Below are 27,271 nucleotides of genomic sequence, written 5' to 3' on the forward strand. Positions count from 1 at the left end.
TCATGCTTTGGACCACAGTGACCTGTGCTCACAGTGGTTCCTATGCTTCTCAGGGGCCATATGATGCCTAGAATAGAATCAGGGCTGCCACATGTAAAGCATACTGTTCATTAGACCTTTGAGCCATCTCTTTGGCCCTAATTCTTCTTTTCTCAAAAATCCTAATATGGACAACTTTCTCCAAGGTCCTCTGATGGGGGTGAGGTAAGGGATGCAATTCAAAATCTGATTCTACCCACCCTCTCCTGCATACCTGGGAATCATCCATCTGGATGGCACAGAGCAAACACCCTCCCTTTTCTAATCTAACCCCCCTCCCCGACGGTCCACCGCTCACCCTAACTATCTCTCCTCTGAAACTCGCCATGGTTTCCCACTGTTCCTGGGGCTCCCAGCCCCTGTGCATTAGTGTCCCGGCCTCCTGCAGCCTCCATGGGAAAACTTTTCAGCCACAATCCAAATAAGATCCGAAACACTTTCGACTCCCCAAAGACCCCGTCACCCGGCCTGCTGCCTCACTGTCAGCTCCCACCACCCAGGCCCCCCGTCAGAAACACCTCTGTGATTGCAGTCACAGTCATTGCTTAGGAGATGCCACAAACTCCCCCTCCCCCACCCCACTGAATGTTTGAAGAGATCAGAGAGCAAAATTCTAGTATTCCCAGTCTCTGTCCCCTTGGCAATGACATTTCAGCCTGAGCCACTGTCTCCTTACCCGTGTACCCAGGACAATCACCCCATCCCTCCTTCCCTGGGGGATTTCGGTGATCCCGTGAGATCATCTATGGGAGATTCTGAGAGGAATGAAGGGCTGAACTGTGCAAGACACTATTGCCATTATTATTGGGGGAGGGAGGGCAGGGAGACCTTCCAAACAGTGCTCAGGAGGTCTGGCCGTGATTCTCAGCCTAGTGTCTGTGGGTTCTGCTCAAGCCCAAGGATGTGACTCGTGCTGCTTCGGCCCTGAAGTTCTGGTGGTACTTGGGCCGTCCCAGAAGTGTTGAGGGCTCCAAAGGTGTACCCAGTGGTGTTCAGGGAGTTGAACCAGTTCAGGCACATGCATGGACTGCACGCTCTCCCTCCCCTTACCATTGTTTGGGTTCTGTTTTTTCGTTTGAGTTTTTGTTTTGGAGTCACACCTGTCTTTGCTCAGGGCTTACTCCAGGCTCTGTACTCAGGGATAAGTCCTGACTGGGCCTCAAGGAACAATTCGGGATGCCAGGGATCAAACAGGAGCAAGATGTGTGCAAGGCAAATGCCTTCCCGCTGTACTATCTCTCTGGCCCTACCATTATTGTTTACAAACTTCTGGGACCAGAGAGAGATTACTAAGAATAAGGTGCTTGCCTTGCATGTGGCCAATCCAGGTTCAATCCTTGGCATCCCTTATGGTCCCCTGAGCATCACCAGGAATGATTCCTGAATGCAGAGCCAGGAGTAACACCTTTAGGGTGTGGCCCTAAAGTAAAACAATAAGCTTCTACTTGGGGGCCTGAGTGATGGGTAAAGCATTTTCCTTGCACTTGGCTGATCCAGGTTCAATCCCCAGTACTCACTACATGGTCCCCTCCTCCCTCTCCCAGATCCCTGAGCACCAACAGGTGTGGCCCCAAAACAAAAAGTCAAAAGTAAATAAGAAGGGGCTGTAATGATAGCACAGCGGGTAGGGCATTTGCTTTGCACGCGGCCAACCTGGGTTCGATTCCCAGCATCCCATGTGGTCCCCCGAGCACCACCAGAAGTAATTCCTGAGTGCTGAGCCAGGAGTAACCCCTGTGCATCGCCGGGTGTGACCCAAAAAGAAAAAAAGAAAACAGCAACAACAACAAAATAGACTTCTACTTGTAGGGCGAGCCCTTGGCTGGAAGGTCCCAGCAGAGGGAGGCCTGAGACTGATTTCCAGGCTGGTTGCCTGGGCTCTGGCAGCCCCAAAAACTGACTCTCTGCTTCAGTGCTCATGGTCCCCCGGTGAGGGGCTGAAGCCCAAGGGTAAAAGTTTTTCCTGAGATGAAAGGATTCTCTAACTCACCTGTCATACATATGTAGGTATGTATGTGGCCCTCTCTGGCCTCAAAATCATACCTATGGAATGCATGCAGTGGTGGGAGCGCCAGGCTGGCCTCTCTGATCACATCCCTGAGGCGGACAGGGGTGTGCTGTGGTACTAAAGTTTCCACTGTCAGAATCCCCCCAAACATTTCTTTGAATGTGTTCATTTGCATTGCTTGTAGTCTTCTATTGTGATCAGCGGGGCCAAGGAAACAGATCAGCTATAAAGCTATAAATGTAAGCTATGTTAGGCCTTACGTTTGATCCCCAGCATCACCAAAAACAAACAGACATTTAAAAAGTAAATTATAGGCCAGTCTGTGTAATTTTTGTCTGCAAATAAAGAATTTTCTAGATTATTTACCCCACCCCCGGAAAGACCAAGGATCTGAGTAACTAGCTTTCCTTTTCTCTCTCTCTCTCTTTTTTTTTTTTTTGTTCAGTTTTTTTGCCGCACCCAGAGGTGTTCAGGGCTTAGTCCTGGCTCTGTCCTCAGGACCCATTCCTGGAGCAGCTTGGGGGACCAGATGGGGTGTAGGGAACTGAATGCAAGGCAAAGTCCTCATCTGCTGTGCTGTCTCTCCAAATCCTTTATTAGTGTTTTTATATTCTTTTAATTTTTTTTTTTTTGCAGAGCAGGGTGACAGACATCAGTGCAGATAAGACCTGATCTTGCAAAGCAGCCCAGAAGCAAAGCCTCGCAAGAGGGAGTATCTGGGCAAAGTTAGCAAGAACAGGGTGTCAGCACAGGATGTTTGGCCTTGAGCCTCACTAGCCTCCTAGTCACATGAGCCCTAGACACAGAAACTGTCATGTATGCTTAGCAAGTTATCCTAACCACAGCATCTAGCACTGACTGAGATTAGACCAGGGCATAGCAGAGAAGGAGCGATGATAGGCCAATAATACTGAACTCCATGTGATTGGACTTTCTTTTAAGCCGAGACCTTCTGTAAAATATGTGTGTATCTGACAATAAAGTGAACAGCCATCAGTTGCTCCTGGAGAGTGTTTCTCCCAGTGCCCGTTATCCTTCACCCCCGCGCCTGCCCAGGCCCAGTGGGCAACGTGTCCAGGCACCGTTGGGGCGAAAACTGTTCCCCAACAATTTTTCTTTTATGTTATTTAATTTGCTCGAGCAAATTAAATAGCTAAAAGTGGAGTTGCTCAGTCGTATGATGCACCAATTTTTAATATTTTGAGAAATCTCCATGCTGTTTTCCATAGGTGCTGGAACAACTTAATTTCTGCGATAAGTATGTGAATGTTCCTTTTACTTCACTCTGTCGGTAGATAGCTCATTGACCTTTTAATTGTATTTCCCTGCTAATTAGTGATCATGAGCTTTTCCCCACAAGTGGGAGTTATTTGCATGTCTCTTAGTAAAGTGTTCAGCCCTTCATTAATGAATTTTTTTAAATTTTGAATTTTGGGCTACACCAGCAATGCTCAAGACCTGCTCCTTGCTCTGTGCTCAGGGGACCATATGGGATACGAGGGATCGAAATCAGCTTGGCCACCTGCAAGGTAAGCACTGTACCTACTGCACCATCACCCATCGCTCCAGCCCCATGTTTGTTTTAATATAATCCTTTTTTTTTTTTTTTTTGCTTTTTGGGTCACACCTGGCAATGCACAGGGGTTGCTTCTGGCTCATGAACTCAGGAATTACTCCTGACGGTGCTCAGGGGACCATATGGGATGCTGGGAATCGAACCAGGGTCAGCTGCATGCAAGGCAAACACCCTACCCATTGTGCTATCACTCTAGTCCCTGATATAATCCCATTTATTTTTGCTTTCATTTCTTTTGTTGCTGGAGTCAAATCCCTAGACACATCGGTGAAACCAGTGATATGTATGTTTTTTTTCCAATTATTTGTGCTTTGGGGAATATAAGATTCAAGTATTCCATTATTTTGAATTACCTTCTGTGTATACTGTGACGTTGTGATCCTATTTCATACTTTGGAGTTTGTTATTCATCTTCCAGCTGTTTTATGCTCATGACTATTTTGTGGCAAGACAACTGTTCATGTATGAAAAACTATATATGGTGTCTGGAGTCTATTCTCTTTGTTTGTGGTCTACTGTTATTCTAATATCACATTGTTTTGATTACCATAGCTTCGTAGTATAGACTAAAGTTACAGGGCCAGAGAAGTAGTACAGCAGGGAAGGAGTTTATTTCGTATGTGGCTGATTCAGATTTGATTGCTGGCAACCTATAAGGGCCCCCAAGCCCGCCAGGAATAATCCCTGAGCACAAAGCAAGGAGTAAGTCCTGAGCACTGAGGGGTATGGCTCCTCAAACCAAAAATTAATAAAGAGTTGGAATGCGCCTTGTTTGGATTTTTTTTTTAATCACCAAAGCAAATATGTAGACGACTTGTTTTCATTCCACTTCTTGGTTTTCTGGGTCCCAAGAGCCACTCCTTTCTTATTATCCTCTATAGGAAATTTGAAAAATTTGGAAAATAATTATATCTGCCCACTCTGTAATCAGTTTTAATGTGCCCAGCAGGTCCTGTTCATCATTCTGAGCCACCATTTTAAATCGCGGTAGCAAATTTTAAAAGCCGGAGCGTCATCTTTCCCAATCGTGCCCACCAGACTATTCTGGTCTTTTCTCTCCAGCCTTTCCAAACGGCCTCTAGTTGAGCGCCCAGGGCGCTGCGAGCTTGACTTGGCCTAGACCTGGAGGCTGTCGAGCACCAGTCGGCAGATGCATCACGGGAGGGGTCGGCGGCGGAAAGACAGGACAAGTGGGTCACAAATTCTGAACCCAGCACCCACCTAACGTCCAGATCCAGGACGCAAGAGAAGAACCCGAGGTAAAGGATAAACCACAACGAGCTCCACCCAACAGCTCCACGTCCGCAGGGACTACAAGTCCCAGGTGACCTCGGGACTCGGGGGTGTGGCCCTAGTAGTTGCGGCCAGTCGTCCCTAAGGAAAACCCAGGCCCATTGGGTCCTTGGATCGAGGTCTGCACTCCGGACGCCACCGCGGTTAATCCGGACACAGAAAACGCACATGAACCCCAACACCCGCGCTCCTGGGCCGCGCTGGCCTGCCCCACGCGAACTACAAATCCCAGAATGCTGTGCGGCGGGGCCGGGGAGGCGGGCGGGCGCTCCAGACCGGAAGAGGCCTCGGGCGCGCTGGACTTGCCACTGGGCGTGGGGGCCCCCGTTAGCGGCCTCTGTCTACGGGCTCAGCGTCCCACCCTGCACCCACTGCTGGGCCCTGGGGCCGACCGCCCGAACCCTCCTTCCCCAGGTCTCAGCCTGACTCTGCCCCTCCAACAAGTCGAGTTACTGGGCAGGAGATGATGGTGCTGGAACCTGGCCCTCATGCTGGGGCTCGACTGTGCCCCCAGACCCCCTTCTTGGGGTGCCTGGAGCGACCCCCCTTACCTGGAGGGAAGAGCAGTCTAGACACAGAGACGCGGCCGGGGCTGCGTTCATCCGTTCATGGGTGGCTTGCAGGGAAGCCCAGGGATGGATGGGATCCCCTTGGCCTTAGAATGGGGTCTTAATACCAGAGCGCTGGCCTCCTGTGCCCAGTGGCCACTTTGCACGCAGACCCGGTAGGGACGGCGGAGGCCGTGACCGGACACCGGGCTGCAGCACTGCCTGGGGACGCCTCCTCATCCTCAGGATCTAGCGCCAGAGCTCGGGCCCTGAGCTCCCAGGCTGCCCAGGGAGCATCAGACGGACTTACCCGAGCCCTGGGCACGGGTCAGGGCTCCCGTAGGTCCAGCCTGCGCGTGGGCTGAACTGTGCCGAGGTCCCACCACGTCCACCTGCCGGCCCAGGCCGGCTCTGCCGAGATGATTTCTGGCTCGCGGGTGGGGTTCAGGTTACACCTGTATCAGGAGCAGTGACACCAGCAACATAATCGGAGTTCAGCCCGGTTGTCGGGCTTTACATAGTCTGCTCATCCAGGAAATTTTCTGCTTTACAATTCCTGCTTGCCAAAAGCATTCCCTGTTCCTTAAGGAACCTAGGAAAACCCTGGTCTGTGAAATAATGGCGGTGTCTTTCTAACGTCAGGGGTGTTCCATGTTTTCCTGAAAAACCAGCGATTTGCTAGGAATGTTGCATTTCGTCTTGGGATAATTAGAAATGTCTTGGGGAATAATATTCCACGCTGACCATTCAGGTTCCCTTGGGCTGTTGGATGGCTTTAGCTGGTCAGGGGCTCTTTAAGCACACCCTTTCTGCCCTGGAAAGTCTTAGGGTTGTCTCCCCAAATATTGGGAGACAGACCAACAACCTTTTGTGGAATAGCCTGTCTGCCCTTAGGGACTGAGAAAACTCCAGAAATATGGAGAGTCTATTGTTGCACAGTCCCTGGAGACTAGGAAGTTCGTTTTCCTCCGGTGGCTGGGAGCTGTTGCCTTCCAGTGCTTAGCATCAGAATCAGAAAGAACCTCTTTGATTCTCCTGAAATGTGCTGATGGCTGTTTGGTGCCCACCTTGCTTCTGTGGATCTGGCAGGCATGGTGGGTGTCAAACCTTAATGACCTTGGAACAGGGCCCGGTGCCTGGGTCTGTCCAGAGATTGTGGCTGCGAGTAGGGTGCCACATTCTCTGGGTCATTCCTTCCTTGCTTTCTGTCCTCCTTGGGACTTGGAGGGACTTAGGAACATACATATTCTCCACACGGAAGTATCTGCAGCTGAACTTGGTTACACATTGGTGCCTCTTCAAGATTCATATTTTAGCAGAGATATCCTTGATATATGAATAATTTCAATAAAGTCTATTAACAATATTTTAAAATAAAATTTTTATTAGTATTTTTGGGGGGTTGGAGCGATAGCACAGCGGGTAGGGTGCTTGCCTTGCATGCGGCCAACCTGGCCGACCCAAGTTCGATTCCTCCGCCCCTCTCGTAGAGCCCAGTAAGCTACTGAGAGTATCTTACCCGCACAGCAAAGCCTGGCAAGCTACCTGTGATGTATTCAATATGCCAAACACAGTAACAAGTCTCACAATATTACTGGGCCCACTGAAGCAAATTGATGAACAACGGGAGTGACAGTGACATTTTCTTTTTTGTAACAAGTCTCACAATATTACTGGGCCCACTGAAGCAAATTGATGAACAACGGGAGTGACAGTGACATTTTCTTTTTTGCTTTTTGGATCACACCCAGCGATGCACAGGGGTTTCTCCTGGCTTTGCACTCCTGGTAGTGCTCAGGGGACCGTATGGGATACTGGGAATTGAACCCAGGTTGGCTGCTTGCAAGGCAAACGTTCTACCCACTATGCTATCACTCAAGCCCCTCAAATGTATTATTTTAATAACGCCTTTCACTTAGTAGAATTATGCTTGAAGTAGTCTATTTTAATTTGAAAGTGTTAGATTGCTTGCGTGGGAGAGGGGGCCTATATCCGCTGGTGCTCAGGGGTTACTCCTGAACTCAGAATCACTCCTGGCATGTTCGGGGGACCAGATGAGAATGGGTGGTCGAGCCCAGGTTGACGTGTGCAAGGCAAACGTCTTCCCCTCTGTGCTATCACTCTGCTCCCTTGTTTGTCTGTTTGAGGGCCACCCCTTGCTCTGTGCTCAGGGATCCCTTTTGGAGGATCAACTTGGGCCTGCCACAAGCAAAGCAAGCACCTGAACCCTTCTCTGACCCGTTTGTACATATTTTTAAATACTTTATTTGATAGCACTTCCCATATTTCTTCAAGCTTCAAACAATGAGCTTGGATCTGTAAAGAGATTAAGGCCCGTGCTGGTGGTCCTCAAGACAACGCCCGTTCCTCGCTCCAGCCACCTGTTCCGTGACCAACCACCAGAGGTCGCACTTTCACTTGGAAAGAGCTTCTGTTCCTCCAGCGTCCTGGGAGGAGGCAGGGGAAGCTGCGCCTTGGTCTTGTGTGTATAATTAGATGGCCTTGGCCTGAGGCCGGGCTTCCGGTTTGGCTTTAGTCTTGCTTTTCCGCTGCTATGTGGGGAGGGTGATCGTGGGTCCCTCCACACCCATCCAGGAAGGACGTACAGATAGAGACATATCCTCAAGTCTGAGTGCCCAGCCTTTCCTAAGAGGGAGCCAGAAGGCCAGGCCTCTTTCCCCTACCCTCTCCACTCAGCACACACAAACACACATACACACACACGCGCGCGCACACATACATTTTCAAACAAATAGGCAAGGCCTTCAGGCTACTATATAAAGCCGAGGCTGGTGGTCGTGTCCGTTAGGAGAGGGGCCAGCCTGGCATACACAGAGGAGAGGATGTTTGTCAAGAGGTGGTCATTGAGTCAGATTTGAATATGCAGCAATAACAAACATTTTTTGGGAGGATTGACTTTTGCTTCGGGTGGTGCTCAGAGCTAACTCCTTGCTCTGTGCTCAGGGATCTCTCCTGTGGAAGCTCGGGGATCATATGGGGTGCCAGGCATCAAACCAGGTCAGCCACGTGCAAGGCCTTACCCGCTTTACTGTCTCTTGAGCCCAAAATTTTGTGTGTGTGTGTGTGTGTGTGTGTGTGTGTGTGTGTGTGTGTTAGGAGCCACATCCAGTAATGCTCAGGGTTTCTCCTCACTCTGCACTCATGAATCACTCCTGGTGGGGCTCAGGGGACCTTCTGGGGTGCCAAGGATCAAATCAGCCTCATGCAAGATAAGCACCCTTCCTGCTACACTCTGAGATCCACTGTAGGATAACATTGGTTGTCCTTTCTTCCTTGCTACAGAGAGCTTAGGTTTTTCGGGTGATCCCATCACAATGCTCCTGAAGCACCTCCATTCTTCTGTGTTTATTGGAATGTAGCTCTAAATATTTTAGGACGATATTGGTATGTTCTGTTTCCCTTGGCACAAGGAACTCAGGTTTATCACAGTGTTCCTGAGGCACTTCCATTCCGTTGTGTTTATCTGTAAACTTTTCCCTGTGCTCTCCTCCCCAACCAGTTAATCAGCTTTTCCCCTTAATCTGTTAACTTGTAAGGTCAGATTCCTCAGAAATCTATGATTTTATATGTATGAGTGAAATATCGCCTTTATCCTCTCCTTATATAAGTCTTTGAATAGTTTACTTTAAAGCCATGTCCTTTTTGTATAGATCCAGGAAGACAGTTAATATTAAGCTTTTGTAACTTGGGATTTAGTTGGCTTTGAATATTATTCACTCCCAGACATCTGCTTTCTCAACTTAAGCCTCAGTTGCACATTGGTTGTCCTTTCCTCCACCATACCTTTTTTTTTTTTCTTTTTGGGTCACACTCAGCAATGCACAGAGGTTACTCCTGACTTGTGCACTCAGGAATTACTCCAGGCGGTGCTCAGGGGACCATATGGGATGCTGGAAATCGAACCTGGGTTGGCGCGTGCAAAGCAAACACTCTATCACCATACATTTTTTAACGTTTTTGCCCTTTCCTTTTGTTATTTTGTTGTGATAAATATTTTTTTGAGAATCTGCTACTTGCTAAACTGTGGGCTGGGCCCTTGGGAGTCGTGTGGGAACCAAACAACTGTTGCTACCTGCTTGGAGAGCATACAGGTGCGTGGGAGCCAGCTGTCTAGCTCCGGAGTAAACCTGCTCCCGGGAGTGTGGTGGGCCGTGGGGAGACACTGCCCTGGTGGGAACTCATCTGAGGGTTCCTGGAAGGCATGGCTGGAAGGAGGAGGCTGAAAAGGGACCAGAGTGTTGCAGCCAAAGACTGGCAAGCACATTCCCCAGACAAGGCGCCCACTCAAGACTGAAAGGGAACAATGACACCCATGTCAGGAGTGTCTGCACCCCTGTGCTCAAGTTTTTGTGGTATGTGGAAGTGGCCAAGATGAACACAGCTAAGAAAGTACTTTACTTACTTGTGTGTGTGTGTGTGTGTGTGTGTGTGTGTGTGTGTGTATGTGTGTGTGTGTGTTAGGAGCCACATCCTCCAATGAGGATCGGAGATACAGTACAGAGGCTAAGGGCAGTCTTGTCTTGTGGGCTGTCTCCCCAGAGGAAATCCCTGGCACCACATATGTTTCCCTTAGCACTGCCAGGAGTGATCCCTGAGCACACTGGACATAGTCTCCTTCACTATCACTATAACCCCATTGTTCTCCAGTTCACTCGAGCGGGTCTAGTAACATCTCCATTCGTCCCTGTCACGTGCAAGTGTAGCCCGATGACATAGTGGGGGCTCCTTCAGGGTCAGGGGAATGAGGACCATTCATTGTTACTGTTTTTGACATATCCCTGGCGCTGCACATGGGCCCTGAGTACCTCCAGGAGTGATCCCTGAGCACAGAGCCAGGAGGATGCCCTGAGTACCTCCGAGTATGGCTCATACCCCACCTCATCCCCATAAAAGAAAACAGGTCCAGAAGTAGTCAATTATTTGGGGGGGGGGGGGTGGCAGCAGCAAGGGTTTTGAGCCATACTGAGTGATGCTAGGGCCCTCTTCACCCTCTGTGCTCAGGGGGTCACTCCTGGCAGTGCTTGGGGGGACATTGCAGTTGCAGAGGATTGAACTGGGGTCTGCCACATGGAGTGCTCAGAGATCACTCCTGGCGGGGCTCAGAGAACCATTATGGTCAAACCCAGTTGGGTGCCAAGCAAACACCATACCCCTACACCATGTCCCTGACCCTTCAGCAGTCAGTTCTTAAGGTCCCGGGAAGCCATCACCAACGGTGGAAAGGCAGCGTTAGCAATCATTAGCTTTGGTGGGCGATTTATGCAGGAGGCTGTAGCCTGCTCTCACTGGAGATCGGTAGGTAGCTGAGATCTGGTAAACAGGGAGAATCACTTTTTTTTTTTGCTTTCTGGGGTTACTGAGCGATGCTCAGGGGTTACTCCTGGCACTGCACTCAGAAATTATTTCTGGCTGTGCTCGAGGGACCATATGGGATGCTGGGAATCGAAACCGGGTCGGCCACATGCAAGGCAAATGCCCTACCCACTGTGTTATTGCTCCAGCCCCAGAATCACTTTCTGTAGAACCACAAAACCCGCCCACGTGCTGCTGATATTGGGAGAGGAGCCTGAAACCTTAGAAATGCGAATTTCAGGCAGTTCCACTGTGAGGCACTCACCCTGCGGCACAGTTCTGGTTGTGCGTCAGCAACCTGCACCGAGGACGCAGGAAGAGGACGTCCAGAGTGAGGTGTGCCGAGCAGCTGTTTGTTCAGGAACACCGTGTGAGACAAGTGGTTGGGCCTCTTTCCTGCCCTCCTCACTGACTGGCATGAGTGCCACCTCTGTTCCCGGCCCCTTTGCTCACGGCCCAGGCATTTGCCTATGCAAAGCTGAGAACAGATGCTGGGAGCAGCCTAGGCCAGGGCAGGATGTGTGTAAAGTTTCCTGGTCTGGGGTTCGAGAGGGCTGTCTGAACCTTCTGTGCCCTCTGACCCACTGACTCCAGGAGGAAGTCACACCCCCACTCCATCCCTTAGGGTCCAAATGGGACAAAGTCCAGCTAGCGAGGAGACTGACCTCTGGCCTGGACTGTTCCTTCGTTTTTGTTTTCTCAGTTCTTTGTACTGCAGTGATGCCTTAAATCTATTTATTTTTGGCTTTTCGGGTCACACTGGTGATGCTCAGGGCTCTGCACTCAGAAATTACTCCCGATGTGGCTCAGGGGACCATATGAGATAGATGCTGGGGACGAAACCCAGGTCAGCTGTGTACAAGGCAAACGCCCTCCCCACTGTACTATCAGTACTATCACTCCAGCCCCAGTGATGCCTTTTCAGATCTCAGAATTGCATTTTTGCTTTCAGAGCTTAAATATGACCTGGTCTTCCTCTCATCCAGCTGGAGTGATAGGACAGTAGGTAGGGCACTTGTCTTGCTGACCTGAGTTTGATCCCTGGCACAATATATGGTCCCTTGAATACTGTCAGGTGTGATCCCTAAGTGCAGAGCCAGAAGTAAGCCCTGAGCACTGCTGGTGTGTCCCCAAACATGAAACTTCCCCGCCCCCTCAACCCCCAGAAAAAAAAAAATCTTCCTCCAAAGGTGGAAGACAGGAGCTTCATTTATTTCTTCTTTGCACTGACATCACCAGAGGAATCAATATCAGAAAATGAGTGTCCTATTGAGTTGGGGACTTTTTTGGCCACACCCAGCAGTGCTCAGGGATTACTCCTGGTTCTGTTGGTGCTGGGGATCAAACCCAGGTCAGCTGCATGCCAGGAAAGTGCCCTACCTGCTGTACTAGCTCTCAGTCCTGGAAAGTTGGAATTCTGCAAAGGTCTTTCTATCATCATCCTGGTCTCAGTTTCCTCCTTCCTGGTTTTATTGATTTGTTCATTTTTGCAGGTTTGGTTTCGGTTTCTGGGTCACATCAAGTCATGCTCAGGGGCTACTCCCAGCTCATTGCTTGGGGGATTCTATCTGTGGTGCTCAGGGGACCAAACCTGATCTCCCCTTAGCAAAGCTTGTGTTCGACCCTTCATGCCCTCTGCAGCCCCCTCATTGCTTGGTTGAAGCAGTCTTACCCCAGTGCTCTGGACACTCAGGGTTCCAAAATTGGCTCACTACCATTGTGCATGGAAGAGAGACTCCTGGAGGCAGCTCTGACACCCTCATTCCCTCACGGAAAGAGAGTCCACACACACTTTGAGACCAGGCCCACTCGACTTAGTGGTCACAGAGTTTTTTTTGTTGTTGTTGTTCTTTGGGTCATACACGGCAATGCTCAGGAGTTACTCCTGGCTCTACACTCAGGAATCACTCCTGGTGGTGCTCGGGGGACCATATGGGGTGCTGGGGATTGAACCCGGGTCAGCCGCGTGCAAGGCAAATGCCCTACCTGCTGTGCTATCACTCCAGTCCTGGTCACAGAGATTTTTGGCTGGACAAGCCTGGCGGTAAAGCCGATTCTTTTTTTTTTTTAATTTTTTATTAGTGAATCACCGTGAGTCACAGACTTACAAACTTTCATGCTTGCGCCTCATCATACAATGATCGAGTACCCATCCCTCCACCAGTGCCCACCCTCCACCACCAATGGTCCTAGCATCCCTCCCACCACCCCCACTCTGTCCCCTCCACCCCACCCCGCCTCTGTGTCAGGGCATTCCTTTTTGCGCGCTCTCTCCCTCTCCTTTTGCGTGTTGTGTAAAGCCGATTCTGATACTCACCCTGCCACACTTGGGAAAGCTGCTCAATCTCTTGGCAGAGTGTGTAGTAGTGGCAATTTGAGCTAATGCTCTATTTCCTCAACCGGAAAGGGGGGAATTAAACTTACATAGGCAAGATAGCACACAGGCTTAGTGTCATGCTTTGAGTGTCGAAGACCCAGAAGTACAGCCAGGAGTGAGCCTTGAGCAGCATGCGGCCCCTGAGTACTACCAAGTATGAACCCAAAGTGAAAACTGTAAACACTAGTAATAAGAGGGCACCATGGGCAGATGCAGGACTAGTGTGCCCAGGCCTGGCTTGATTCCCAGCACGACATGGTCCCCCGAGCATCTTCAGGTGCGCCCCTCTGTGGGCTAGTACGCCCGCGCCGCAGGACCTTGCATCCTCAGGTTCTTGCATTAAACTGCCCATCTGGTTAACTGAGAACAGCCTGTGGGGCTCCCTAGGCCTCTTGAGCACAGCTTGGGAACCCCCCCCCCCCAGCAGTGAAAACTGACTTGAACTCATACAGGTTTCCCCTGATATCTGAAAGTTGAAAATCCTTATCGAAACCTCTAACATTTTTGGGGCTGGAGCAATAGCACAGCAGGTAGGGCATTTGCCTTGCTTGCGGCTGACCTGGGTTTCATTCCCAGCATCTCAATGGTCCCCCAAGCACCGCCAGGAGTAATTCCCGAGTGCAGAGACAAGAATAACACCTGAGCATTGCTGGGTGTGGAAGAAGGAGGAGGAGGAGGAGGAGGAGGAGGAGGAGGAGGAGGACAACGACGACGACGACGACGACGACGACGACCTTTAACATTTTTTTCTGTTTTCTTAATTTGGTCCACAACCAGTAGTGCTCAGGGTTTACTCCTGGATCTGTGCTCAGGGATTACTTCTGGCGTGCTTGGGGGATTTTCTGGGATGCCAGGGATCAAACCTGGGTCTGCCACACACAAAATGCCCTATGCGCTGTACTATCTCTTCAGCCCAAAAACCTTTTATAAGTTGAACAAAAAGTGGAGTCAAGGCCAAAGCTCCCAAGCCTGGAGTCCGAGGATCCCCACACAGTACTTAGGTGGCCTGTTCCTCCCCTAGTGGAAAGTGAAGAAGTTGAACCACATTTTTGCTTTTCATCACCAAAGTGCAAAAATGGTTTCCTTTGGTCCGCAACCTGGGCACTGACTGCAAGGCTCCATCCAAGAGAAGTGGCACACACAAACTCTTGGAAAGTGGGGGATGCCTATTCTTAAGTCCTGGGGCCACAGTGAACCTCCAGAGAGGAAAGACCACCTGCCTCATTTGCCTGGGTGCCTCCAGGAACAGTGTTCCAGCAGACTCCCCCTCAAGACTGACTGGTGGGGGCTGGAGCGATAGCACAATGGGTAGGGTGTTTGCCTTGCACACAGCTGACTGGGGTTTGATTCCCAGCATCCCATCTGGTTCCCTCGAGCACCGCCAGGAGTAATTCCTGAGCATCTCCGGGCATGTCCCAAAAAGCAAAAAAAAAAAAAAAAAAAAGAGACTGAATGAATCAGTGCATCGTTCCCAAAGTAAGCTGCCCAACTAAATGCCAAGGTGTAACTTGAGTGTCTACCCTCGGAGCCTGGTGGCCACGTGTCCTACAGCGCCAGAGGCATGAAGATGCCTGAGCACTTGCGCTGGGGGTCTTACCTGCCTATTCGTGTCTTGTCACGAGAACTGGGAAAGGTGTGGCCTGACTGATTGGTCCTGAGGTGTGTTTGCACTGGAGGGTGGAGTGGACACTGCGCAGCCTTTGAGCCCAGCTTTGTGGGCCCGGCTGGGCGTGGAGAAACAGACCATAGCAGCAGCAGCAGCAGCAGTGGAGGGGGAGAAGGGGAGGGGCAGCCAGGGTGTGCCCTGGCAGGACTGGTCAGAGGATGAAGCCCCAGCCGCAGGCCCACCTTCCTGGTGGCCGGGAGATGCAAATGATGGGGACAATAGGACTCCTGTGCCTAGCTCCTCTGTGGCAGAGCATCAGGACACTGAGGACGTTAATTTCCTTCACATCGGCCATGGTAAGACCGGGTTCCGGGGAACCCTGGGGGCTTGTCTGCTGGCAGGGTCCGGGCCTGAGTGCAGCACTGACCCCCCTCAACTCTTTCCAGGACAAGCTCAGCCGAAGCAAGCTCCCGTGAGTACGAGGGGCTCTCCCTGCTTCCCCACTGGGCACTGCCCTCCTCAGAGTCCGCTAGCACTACCGCCACTCCACGATAACATCAGGACTCCCCTGGCCCCTGTGCCACTGCAGCACACCTCCAGGGGGCACCGCTGACACACTCGTGAAGGTGATGGGCTCTGTCAACTCCACACAAACGCAAGGGCTCCGCGGGCAGAGCTGACTCTGGTCTGCTTGCAGGTTGAAGCCTCCCATCCCACCACCACGAGATATAGGTAAGTGGTGCAATCGAATGAGGGGCGCCTGGCAGAATGGGGTCCCCTGAAAGCCTTCCATGAAGGACCCGGGACACCCCCGGCTTCGCATCCATAGTCCAGCTCAGTTAAACCTCTGGGGTCTTGTTCTTCTACCAGAGGTGGGCAGGGCGAGGGGGACATGAGTGTCCCAGGAGGCCCCTCTCAGGGACTGGAGTGATAACACAGCCCATAGAGCATTTGCCTTTCCCGTGAACAACCCGTGTTTGATCCCTGGCATCCCATAAGGTCCCTGAGCACCGCCAGCAGTAATTCCTGAGTGCAGAGCCGGAAGTAACCCCTGAACATTGCCGGGTGTGGCCCCCAAACCAAACCCAAACAAAACCAGAACCTGGCTCCCTGGGCCTGTGCAGTGCTGGAAAGCCCTCCGGAAAAGCAGTTCCTCGTCTTCAGGAACCTGCTAATGCAAAGGGTTGCTTGTTTGGGGAGCGTCAGGCTCAGTGCGCAGGGTGGGATGGGGGAAGATGAGGCATCTCGTGTGCAGACTCCCCGACTTGGAGAGATGTCCCGCACCAGTTTCTGAGGCAGGCCCAGAGCTCCTGGAGGTACAGGGTAAGCCCGCTTCTGGGCTGCCGGGAATGGGGTGGGGGTAGGGCACCTTCAGCCCCCCCCTGCTCTCTCACGCCCCCCTGTGTTCAGTCCTCCTTCCTGCAAGCCCAGCAGAAGGAGGAAGAGGAAGAGGAGGAGGAGGAGGAGGAGGAGGAGGAGGAGGAGGAGGAGGAAGAGGAGGAAGATGAAGAAGAGAATAAATATGAAATGCCCCCCTCTGAGGCTCTGCTCCCCAATCTAGCCCTCGCCCACCTTCAGGGCTCTGAGGAGGACTCCGTGTACTTGGGTAAGGCGGGTGCCATCACAGGGGAAGGGAAGACCCCCCCCCCCACACACACACACACCTCACCCCGTCTGCACTGGGGCCTGGAGGGGAGGGAGAGGAAGAGAGGGAGAAAGATGGAGGGAGGAAGGAGGGGACCCGTCGAGAGGCAGGGGAGGAGGAGAGAGGTGCGGGAGGGGCTGCGGAACCATGGCAACGGGGGAAGCAGGTGCCCGCACGGGGTCCAGGGGGCGCGTGCCCCCTCAGCACGACTCTGAGCAGAGCTGGGGGTGCCAGGAGGGGCCCGACTGCTGCTGCCATCCCACTCCCATCACTCCGCCAGGTGGGGGCAGGGATGCTGGCCGCCTCCGGTTGCCTTGGAGACGGGCTGTGGGGAGGCAGGGGAGCCCGAGGGGAAGCAGGGAGGGCGGAGGAACTGGAGGAACCGAGACTAGGTGAAGGCACAGGAGAAGGGGGGGCCGCTGGGCGGAACCAGTGACCCGTAACGTCCTGTCCCTGGTCTCTTGCAGATCACTCTAGGCCCCTGAGTCCATCCAAGTCAGCCCCAGCACAGCCCCTGCCCGCAGTGGGGGTCCAGCTCCCGCCACACTGCCCGGCCCCAGACTACGTGGTGAGTAAGTGTGACAGGCACCTCATTTGCAGATCCCCCCACTTCAGCCCCCAAGAGGTGTCAGAGGTCTCTGACAGGAGGGCCCCAGCGCCTCCTGGACGCTTCAGCTCTCTCTGAACTCACCCGCCAGCCACAGCAGGGGACGATGGGGGTCTGTATGGGGCGAGGGCTGGGCACACTTCTCTCGACTGCCTCCCTCTTTCCAAGCCCAGGACTCCCTCTGGACTTAGCTGCCCGTCACTGCCAACACTCTCCCCCTGCATGCCCGCTCCTGTTTATTGGTGGTGGGGGAAAGAACAGAGATTCTGAACAAAGAAAGCCTCACACAATAGAGGCGAAGGTGCCCTAACCCATTGTCTGGGGCTGTTCTATCCCACCCTCCACGGGTCCGTCCAGTGCCTCAGCTGTCCAGTGCCAAACACCCCCCCCCCCCACTGCCTCCTTGTCCCCACAGAGGCAGGCGGCAGAGAGCCTGCAGGAGGGCGTGAAGCAAGGGCAGCCCTTTGAGAGACAAGGTAATGAGGTGGTTGGAGTGTCTGGGGCCGCACTCGAGGATGCGGGGAGGGGGATGGGGCTCAGGGGTCCCTTCCAGTGATGCTGGGGCAGACGGGCTGGCGAGGGAGGGGGTGGGGGTGGGGGCATTGCACACACAAAGTTCCCACTCGTGCCCTTTGAAGCGTCCCCCAGCCCCAGGGCTCAGCCTTTATCCTCCCCTCCCTGTTCTGCCAAAGCCTCGCCCCTCCCCCAACAATCCCCCCCTCCCCAGGGCCGGGTGCTCCCTGGCGCTCTGTCCCCTCCTGGACTCGCCCGTTGTTCCTGCATTAGGGACCCAGCCCCTGAGCTGAGCTTTCAGCAGAGACAGGAGTGTGACGCGGCCTGAGATGACACAGAAGCAGATGGTGGCCACTAGGGCCTGCTGCAGCCTTGGGGTCAGGCGGGGACACCAGGCAGAGCAGGTCTACGGGCGGCCTGGGAAGGGCTGCTCCAGAGTGTCCTGGAAACGGCGGGCGTGCCCTGAGCAAAGAGGACCTTTGCTTGTCCTTACCGTCCAGACTTCCCAGACCCTGCCCGGTCCCAGGAGGGGCGGCCTCTGGGTGGCCGCTGACGTCCTGTCCTCTCTTCACATACACACGTGCCACCACAGCTCAGCTTGTGGCTGCAGCCTGGCTTTGGTTCTGGAGTGCCAGGAAGCAGATGGGGGGTGAGGCTGGCTCTCTCTGAGTTGCCAGCCCCTGGCCCCCCAGCCCTGCCCTCCTGCCTGCAATCCCACACTCATCTCCTTTTCCTTCTAGGGATGGGGGCGCCACCCAAAGCGGTGAGTGCCCTGGCCCTGCCCACAGCGCACTCCGGGGTTCTGGCAGGACGACTGATGGGGGGGTGCTGGGAGGCCGAGCCACACCCCCAAAGTGGGCTGGAGCGATAGCACAGCGGGTAGGGTGTTTGCCTTGCAGGCAACCAACCTGGGTTTGATGGTTTGATTCCCAGCATCCCGTATGGTCCCCTGAGCACTCACTGCCAGGAGTAATTCCTGAGTGCAGAGCCAGGAGTAACCCCTGAGCATAGCCAGGTGTGACCCAAAAAGCAAAAAAAAAAAAAAAAAGAAAGAAAGAAAAAGAAAAAAAAAGAAAAAACACCCCCAAAGCTGGGCGAAATGGCCCAGAACCAAGCCTCTGGCCCTGGTAGAGTGCTGGCCAATGGTCCTGCTGTCAGTGAAACCCCGAGTGCCTACTGAGCACCCTCATGCTGAAGGGTTCTCTGACACAGCTGGAGTCAGGCAAAGGTGGGGGTCCCCCTTCCTTGCCAAGAGGGAGGTGTGAGGAGCCCCCAGTTATGCCTCTGCCGTCCTCCTAAACTGCCCAAACTCCTGCTCCCCCACACACCTTCCCTTAGGAGCCAGAGCCTCCCGAGAGCCCCAAAGAGGATAACATCTACCTGGAGTGCTCGGTCAGCCCAGGTGAGCACCGCCTCCTCACCCTCGGGCTCAGGGACACCCCCCCCCGGACATGTGCAACAAGCTGGGGACATCTTCCCTGGGGGAGCCAGGCTGTAGCACCCCTCACCCCCACCCCGCCCCTGCGGCCATCCAAGCCACTCCTGGGTCCTGGGCTGCAGGACAGACAGACCAACCTGCCGCTCAACTCTGTTCCCTCTGAATTCCAGTCCCGGCCCTGACTCGGACCCTGAGCGTCCAGCAACTCACGCCCCCGACCCCGAGGCCAAGGACTTCAGGGGTGTCCAGGTGTGTGCCCAGATGGTGCAGCAGATTGTGCGTGAGAGACAAGAGACAGAGAGACATAGATCTAGAGGAGAGACAGAGAGACGGACAGTGACAGAGACAGTCAGAGAGACAGAGAGACAGAGATGCAGACAGAGCAATGGCTGACGCGGGCCCTCCCAGGTGCCCTGGACTCTCCTGAAGGAGGTAAAGCCCCTGAGTCCTGTTTCCCACTTGCTCCCCACAGGCCCGCAGCTGCGCCCCAGGAGGCTGGGAATGTAAGAGCTGGTGGTTGGGGCACAGGAGCAGAGGGGAGTGGGGAGCCCAGGATGGGGCCCTGACCAGCAGGAAACCCCCCCATCCCATCCCTACCCACCCACCATGCGCCTCTCAGGAAGCCCCTGCACCTGGCATGACCACATATGGGCTGGGCTGTGGCTGACAGGTCTGAGGAAGGCAAACCCTGACATGCATGATGGCCAGTGGAGGCTCAGCCCAGTGCTGAGCTCTATGTGTGTGTGTGTGTGTGTGTGTACAGGACTGCGGTCTGCTGGGCCACCAGCCATGGTTCTCAGGGAACCTGGACCGTCAAGCTGTGGAGACAGCCCTGCTCCAATTTGGAAAGGTGGGTAGCAGGGACCCCTCTGAGGGTCTCAAAAGCCCCTTCTTGCTCCTAGAGTCGGGGAGCCCCAGAGCAGGGGAGCGGGGGTCCAGTCTGAGAGGCGCTCTGGAGGACGAGGCTCAGGAATGGCTCCTCTCCCACAGGATGGTGCCTACACCGTGCGCCCCAGCTCAGACCCCCAGAGCTTGCAGCCCTTCACCCTGGCTGTCCTGCTCCATGGCCACGTCTTCAACATCCCCATTAGGCGGCTGCACGGGGGCCGCCACTATGTCCTGGGCCGCAAGAACCAGAAGGAGGTGGGCGCTGGTGGGGAGAGGAGAAAGAAGGTCGTGGGCGTGGGCGGGAGAGGGGCGCCGCAGCACTACCCTGAGCCCAGCCGGGACATGGGATGCGAGGAGGGGGAGTCCAGCTTTTGGTCTTTTTTCCTGGAGCGGGTGGCATTGGCTGTCCGGGTCCCAGAAGCCTGCACCGTGAGAAAGGCTTCCCGCTGGGGGACCGGTACCTGGGTGCGGGGGGGGGGGGGGGGTAGCCTCCCTCCCAATCTTCAGTCTCCGCCCTGGAAGACCAGGCAGAGGCACAGCCCCCCCGTTATTCCCTCCTTTATCGGAATACCCAGAAACTGGGCTTGCAGCATCGTTTCAGCGCCACAAGGCTGGGTGGGAGTCAGAAGGGGAGTTGCAGGGGGCAAACTGGAGTGGGGAAGGTCAGCGAGGTCCCAGAGCACAAGAGCTCCTTCTAGAAGCGTCTCCCGGCGAGAGGCTGGGGGGTCGGAGGGGGGTGGGCTCACCGGTGCCCGCCCCCGTCTCCGCCTCCCCCAGCTCTTCCCCTCCGTGGGCGCCATGGTCCAGCACTACACGCAGCACCCGCTGCCCCTGGTGGACAGACACAGCGGCAGCTGCCAGCTCACCTGCCTGCGCTTCCCCATCGGCTCCTGAGCCCCAGCGATGCTCACCCCGCCTCTGGCCCCGCTCCTGGCTCTGGCTCTGCCAGCCCAGCCCCGCACCCCCACCCCCAGCCCTCCGCGCGGGGCCTGCAGACCCGCAGGAGCGCCGCCGAGAAGGAAGCTGCGCTCCCGAGGCCGGACGGCAGGGGGCGCGCCGCCCGGGCCCGGCCCCAGGAGCGCCGCGTGCATCCCCGCGGCCCGCGCCTCCCGCGCCGCCTGCAGCACCCTCTGTGCCTCCCCGGGTAGAAGCCGGTCGCCCTGCCGCTGGGGTCCCTTTCAATAAATACTTGCTTAGTGGCTTCCCGACTCTGCCGAGCACGGAGGACGTGGGATCCGGGAGGCTCCGCCGGTGTGGCCGGCACCCGGGAACCCGACCCCAATCTGCAGCGGCCAATCTGGGCGTTCACCCTTCCAGGGCAGGGGGTGGCTGGTTCAGGTCCCCAGCTGCGGTCACCGCAACCCAGCCGTGCAAGGGGGTCGCTTGATGGCGCAGGAGGGGGCTATGTGAGGATCAAACCGGGCCAGCAGCCTTGCAAGGACACCGACGCCTTCAGCCCCCTCTCTCTGACCCTGGTTCTCTTTTTTTTCTGGGGACCCGGGAGGTCAGGCTGACGCCCCAGTAAGTGGTGAGAATGAAACGGATTAAGCTCTGCTCCCCCACTTACTCCGTTTACCATACAGCGGCCCACGAGGGCCGCCCAGCCCCGCGGGGCCCAGGGGCCCCCACTGTGCTGTCGCTCCAGCAACCTGGGGGGTGGTCTCCCCCGGAAGCTGGAGGCGCCACGCGGGGAATAGAAAGCTCTGGAAGGCTCGTGGGGGGTTCCAAGAAGACTAGCAGCGGCGGGGTCAGCGCGGCCCGGCAGGCCCGGCCGAGGCTCCCGCGCGGGGGCTGCAGAGGGAGGCCTCGGGCCTGGCGGGGCGCCCGGAACACCCCGTGCCTGAAAGCCATGTGACCGTGACTCCGCAGAAGCCCGAGCGAGCGCCCCGAGACAAAGGCCGGCGCTGCTGCCCCCGCCCGAGACCTCCCTCCCCCACCGGACACTGCTCCGGGGAGACCCCGGGTGGGCCGGCCCGGGTGGGCCTCCCGGCCCAGCGCTGGCTGACAGCCTTCTCCCGACCTTAATTACTGTAATAGAGGCGCTGCCAAGCCGCCGTCACTCGAGGCTTGGGGCGAGGCTTTCCTTGGGAACTGGGAGGGCCCTGCCTCCTCGCTCCTCTCCTCGCGCCCAAATAAGCTCGCCTGTGGATTCGCTTCAGTGAACTGGCACTTTCCAGCCCCAGGGGAGACGTGGTCTCTGGCCAGGGCTGCAGGAAGAGGCCGCAGGACGGGGCAGCTGGCCCTGGACACAGCCGCAGCACACAAGCCAGGGGCGAGGAGCCCCCACTTGGCCCTCTGGGCTCAGGCAGCCAGCTCCGGACGGAGGTCTTTCTCCTCCCCGCTGCCCAGCCTGACTCGGACACTGCAGAGGGTGGGCAGCCCCCTTTGGGGTGGACCTCAGGGTCCAAGCGGACTCCCTGCCCGCGCCAGCAGGCGTGCAGGTTTGGCGTCTCTTGAGGAGCCCTCCTCCCAGCCGGGAATTCTGCCAGGGGCCTGTGGGGGCTGCAGAGCGAACGGTCACAGAGTAGTTCATGCAGGGGGCAGGCTTTAAGGAAAGGCCTCTGTCCCTCCCTGGGGAAAGTGGAGGAGGAAGGCTGAAAGAGCTCGCTGTGGAGAGCAACGAAGCCTACTGCCTCTTCATTCTGCAGGTCTGTGCTTAGATGACCCCTTTTCCAGGAAGCCTTCCCTGCTTACCCAGCCCTGGGCTCAGATACTTAGGACAACTTCTAGCAAGTTCCCTTTAATGCCCCAGAAGGACTTACTGCTACTTTGTCATCCATCTAGTAAGTAAGTAAAGTAAAGTAAAGGCCCTCCCGTTGATCATCGATTTGCTCAAGCGGGCCCAGTAACGTCTCCACTAGAGACTTTGTTGTTACTGTGTTTGGCATATCGAATACGTCACGTCACGGGGAGCTTGCCTGGCTCTGCCGTGCAGGCGAGATACTCTCGGTAGCTTGCCAAGCTCTCCGAGAGGGGCAGAGGAATCGAACTCGGGTCGGCCATGTTGGCTGCGTGCAAGGCAAACGCCCTACCGCTGTGCTATCGCTCCAGCCCTATCATCCATCTAATCTACCCTGAAGTCCTCCTCCTACAGGCTGATACGATAACATTTTTTGATCAGGGCTTCCTTTGTAAGCATCAAGCCAGTTCGGAGCAGTGGAACATTCTGTGATGATAGGAATATTCATTATCTGCATTGTTCTGTACCAATGCTGCTGACCCTGGAGGGTCACTGAGCACTTGAAAAGTGACTACTAGCTCAGCTGAGGAATGAGGGGTTTTGTTCTTGTTTTGGGGGTTGGTTTGTTTATTTGGGGGCCACACCGGGCAATGCTCAGGGATAACTCCTGGCAGTGCTTGCAGGGCCAGGTAGGAATGCTGGGGATGGAACCCAGATTGGCTTCATACAAGGAGAAAGCCCTGCCCTCTGTCTCTGGGCCCAGGAATGGAGCTGTAAATTCACGGTCTCCTTTAAAGAGATGCATACTATTCTATTGTCCCAAGTCTCTTGCTTCCAAGGATGAGAGACAGATGAGAGACAGATGGACAGATGAGAGGTCAGAGAGCTGGAGAAATTGGGGGCTAGGACTGGAGGCCCCTGGCATGCTAGAAGCAGGCGTGGAGGGGATGTGTGTGTGTGTGGGGGGGGGTGTTGAATCTCTGGACTGCCCTAAAGCAGCAAGGACAGGGAAGGCCACAGATATTTCTGGAATTCAAGGGAGTAATGATGCCCTTTGGTTCTTTTCACCATGCCCTTGCTCCAACTGGGTGTCAAGTTATGAGAAAGCCCTTTGGAACCTGCCTCGCCAAGAGTACTCCGCCTGTCTCCATTGGCCTGGAAAGTTCTGTGCTACAGAGGGTGCCAAGACGTCTGCTGCAGGGAGAAGAGAGCCAATGGTTCAGACACATTGCCGAGGTGACCTACACTTTTTTTTTCCTGCTTGGGTCACACCTGGCGATGCACAGGGATTACTCCTGACTCTGCACTCAGGAATTACTCTTGGAGATATTCAGGGAACCATATGGGATTCTGGGAATCGAACCCGGGACGGCCGAGTGCAAGGCAAACGCCTTACCTACTGTGCTATCGCTCAAGCCCCCTGTGACCTGCACTTCTGTCTCCCTCACTTTTGAAATGGTTCTCTGAGCATCGCCAGAGTGCAGAGCCAGGAACAAGCCCTGAACACTGCCAGGTGCAGCCACAAAACAGAAACAAGTAAACAAAAAGAATGTCTTGGTGAGGCTAGAGTGATGCCACAATGGATAGGACAGTTGCCTTGCATGCAGCTGACCAGGTTCGATCTCTGGTATCCCATACAGTTCTCTGAGTCCGCCAGCGTGATCCCTGTGCACAGAGCCAGGAATAAGTCCTGCACATTGGCAAAGCTCAAAAAAAAAAAAAAGAAAGAAAAAGTGTATCGAGTGCATACTACATGCTATGCACCAAGCTGGCCATCAGGTTTGGCCCAAACGGCACCACCTACAACAGTTTTTCCCCAAGACAGGGACCCGCATACCCCCATCACCCCATATCCTCCTCCTGGGCCCAGTACGAGGGATGCCGGCCACCCCCTTCCATAGCTGGCTCTGGAGAGAATGGTACCAATCCAGGCCCAGGGCCCCTGACATTTCCTGCCCACGCTCACTCAGAGTCTGCCCCCATGCAAACCCTCCTGGCTGTGGGGAGCAGTTTTGACGATACTGGGGCTGTCTGACTTAAATTCTCCCAGAAGTTGTCCTTTCTTCCCTCTGCCAAACCGTGGAGGTGGGAGAGTGGGATTTCAGGGTCAGACTTTCACAGGCCTCAAGACCCCCAGCAACATGATGGTGACTTCACTGGCCGGTAACGAAAAAGGAGCAAAGCGGGTGGCCGGCCTTTTGGAAAACAGTATGGACGATTCTCAAAAAATTAGAAATTGAGCTCCCATTTGACCCAGCAACACCACTCCTGGAAGTATACCCCGGAGAGGCAAAAAAGTATAGTTGTAGTGACATCTGCACTTGTTTGTTCATTGCAACACTGTTTACGATGGCTAGAATTGGGGAAAAAACCTGAGTGCCCGAGAACAGATGACTGGTTAAAGAAACCTTGGTACATCTACACAATGGAGTACTATGTAGCTGTTAGAAAGGATGAAGTCATGAAATTTACATACAAGTGGTACTACATGGAAAGTACCACGCTAAGCGAGATGAATCAGAAAGAGAGGGACAGACATAGAAAGATTGCATTCATCTGGGGAACATAAAGTAACAAAATAGGAGACTAACACCCAAGAATAGCCGAGATAAATACCAGGAGGTTTACTCCATGGCTTGGAGGCCAGCCACACACTCTAGGGGTAAAGGCAGCTCAGATAGAGAAGGGAGCACCAAATAAAGGGTATTGGGAGGATCCTCCCAGGACGGGAGAAGCATGCTGAAAGTAGACTATAGACCGAACATGATTGCCACTCAATGCCTCTTTTGCAAACCACAGCACCTGAAAGGAGAGGTGAGGGGTGACTCTCATTGCACGCCTGCCTTGCACAAATGCCTATTCAGCAGTCACATTCACTTTGGCATCCCAAGAACATCCAGAGACAGACGGGTCGAGATGCCCATGGATATCGCAGAGGCTATTAACTCTAGATAGTGGTGTGGGCTCAAAATCACAAACAAGGAGTGGGTCGGTGAGTCACTCTCAGCCAGAGATGAAACAATCAGGAGACAACAGGTCTCCCCATGGCCCTGCTGCACAACTTTTCTCTTTTCACTAAGCATCACCTTTTTGTTTTTCCTATTTGGGTCACACCTGGCACATTGCATGGGGGTTACTCCTGGCTCATGCACTCAGGAGTTACTTCTGGCGGTGCTTGGGGGACCATATGGAATGCTGGGACTCGAGCCTGGGTCGGCCTCGTGCAAGGCAAATGCCCTACCCGCTGTGCTATCGCTCCAGCCCCACTAAGCATCACCTTTATTGCTGCTATTGTGGGGGCTGGCCACATGCATGCAACCACGAGGATGGAATCCAGGGCCTGGCACATGCAGGGCGTGTGCTCAACCCATGAGCCTTGTTCCTGGCCCTGGAGGGTCATTTTTAACGAGTCAGAGAGCTCCTGGGTTCCCCATCCACTTGATAGACTCCACCAACCTTATTTATTTTCATTTCGGAGCTACACCGGCTGTGCTCAGGTCTTGCTCCTGGCTCTGCACTCAGGGATCACTCCTGGTGGGTTCAGGAGGGACCATATGGGGTGCCAGGGATTGAACCCAGATCCACCATGTCCAAGGCAAGTGCTTTACCACCACTGACTTTTGGAAGCTTGGAGAAAGGAGGTCTTGAGGCTCACAGGGTGGTTTCCGAATGGGGCCTGAAGCCCTTGGTTATGGGGGGCCCCTGCTGCCTGAGGCACGGGGAGAAGGGCAGCGGGGGGGAGCTGAAATGAAGGGCCTGTGAGTCCCAGCCCGGCTTCTTTTTGCTCCGCTCTCAGTGAATACGAGGCGAGGCCAGGCTCCCCGGAGCCTTCTGCCCAATTCCCAGGGCCTGGCAGCGGGTGGCAGCTGATGCAAGGCGGGGAGCAGGTGAGCTCAGTCTGCCGCCGGCACCTCACCCACCTGGCAAACACCCAGTCCACGGCCCCTGCCCATGCCCTCCTGCATCGCAGAGTCTGGAAACTTCGTGGGGAGCCCCCAGGAGTGTGTGGGGGAGAGGTGAGCCTCTCTCAGTCTAGCCTCGCCCTGAACCCGGCCGGGTCCTGGATGCCTGAACTCAGTGACCTGGGAGGGGGATTTGGAGGACCTTGGCCCTCAACTTCGAGCCTTCCAGCTCGCTGTCTCCACAGGCCTGGTGGGAAATCCAGGGAAGTCTCCAGACTCCCGATCCCTTCCCCGGGGAAGGATCCCCTCACGTGCCCTCACCCCTCAGGCTCCATGCCTAAGCTGGCCAGGCCAGGGCCCTGTACTGCCCTCTGACCCCCAGGGGCCACACAGGTCAGGATGAGGATGCGCAGCCCTCGCTGAGAGCTCAGCAATAAGAAAATAATAACAGTGGGGCTGGAGGGATAGCACAGTGGTTAGGGCGTTTTGCCTTGCATGCGACCAACCCGGGTTCAATTCCCCGCATCCCATATGGTCCCCTGAGCACCGCCAGGAGTAATTCCTGAGTGCATGAACCAGGAGTAACCCCTGAGTGTGCCCCAAAGAGAAAAAAAATGACAGAACAGCATAAAATATCAGCAGAGACCACGCAGAGCCAGCAACAACACTGGGTGGTGCTGGTCCATCCCCGGGGAGTCTGAGGGGCTCTGGGAAGATCCAGTGCTCAGGCACAGTGTCTTAGGGGGCACTTACTGTTTGTTCACTTAAATAGGTAGAT

At 54.7% G+C, this 27,271-nt stretch overlaps 1 protein-coding gene across 1 annotated transcript; it reads left to right on the forward strand.

Annotated features, from left to right (window-relative positions):
* The first annotated feature begins 15,173 nt into the window (after positions 1–15,173).
* Positions 15,174–20,805, forward strand: SH2D6 (SH2 domain containing 6). Its single transcript, XM_056119103.1, has 11 exons — positions 15,174–15,292; positions 16,305–16,426; positions 16,933–17,033; positions 17,488–17,548; positions 18,326–18,348; positions 18,924–18,987; positions 19,194–19,272; positions 19,496–19,526; positions 19,787–19,873; positions 20,014–20,166; positions 20,689–20,805. Exons 1-11 carry the CDS (start codon positions 15,174–15,176, stop codon positions 20,803–20,805), a joined length of 957 nt encoding a protein of 318 aa, XP_055975078.1.
* The last annotated feature ends 6,466 nt before the right edge of the window (positions 20,806–27,271 follow it).

This window comes from Sorex fumeus, unplaced genomic scaffold, assembly GCF_029834395.1.
Source record: "Sorex fumeus unplaced genomic scaffold, SorFum_2.1 ptg000003l, whole genome shotgun sequence".
Taxonomy (NCBI): domain Eukaryota; kingdom Metazoa; phylum Chordata; class Mammalia; order Eulipotyphla; family Soricidae; genus Sorex; species Sorex fumeus.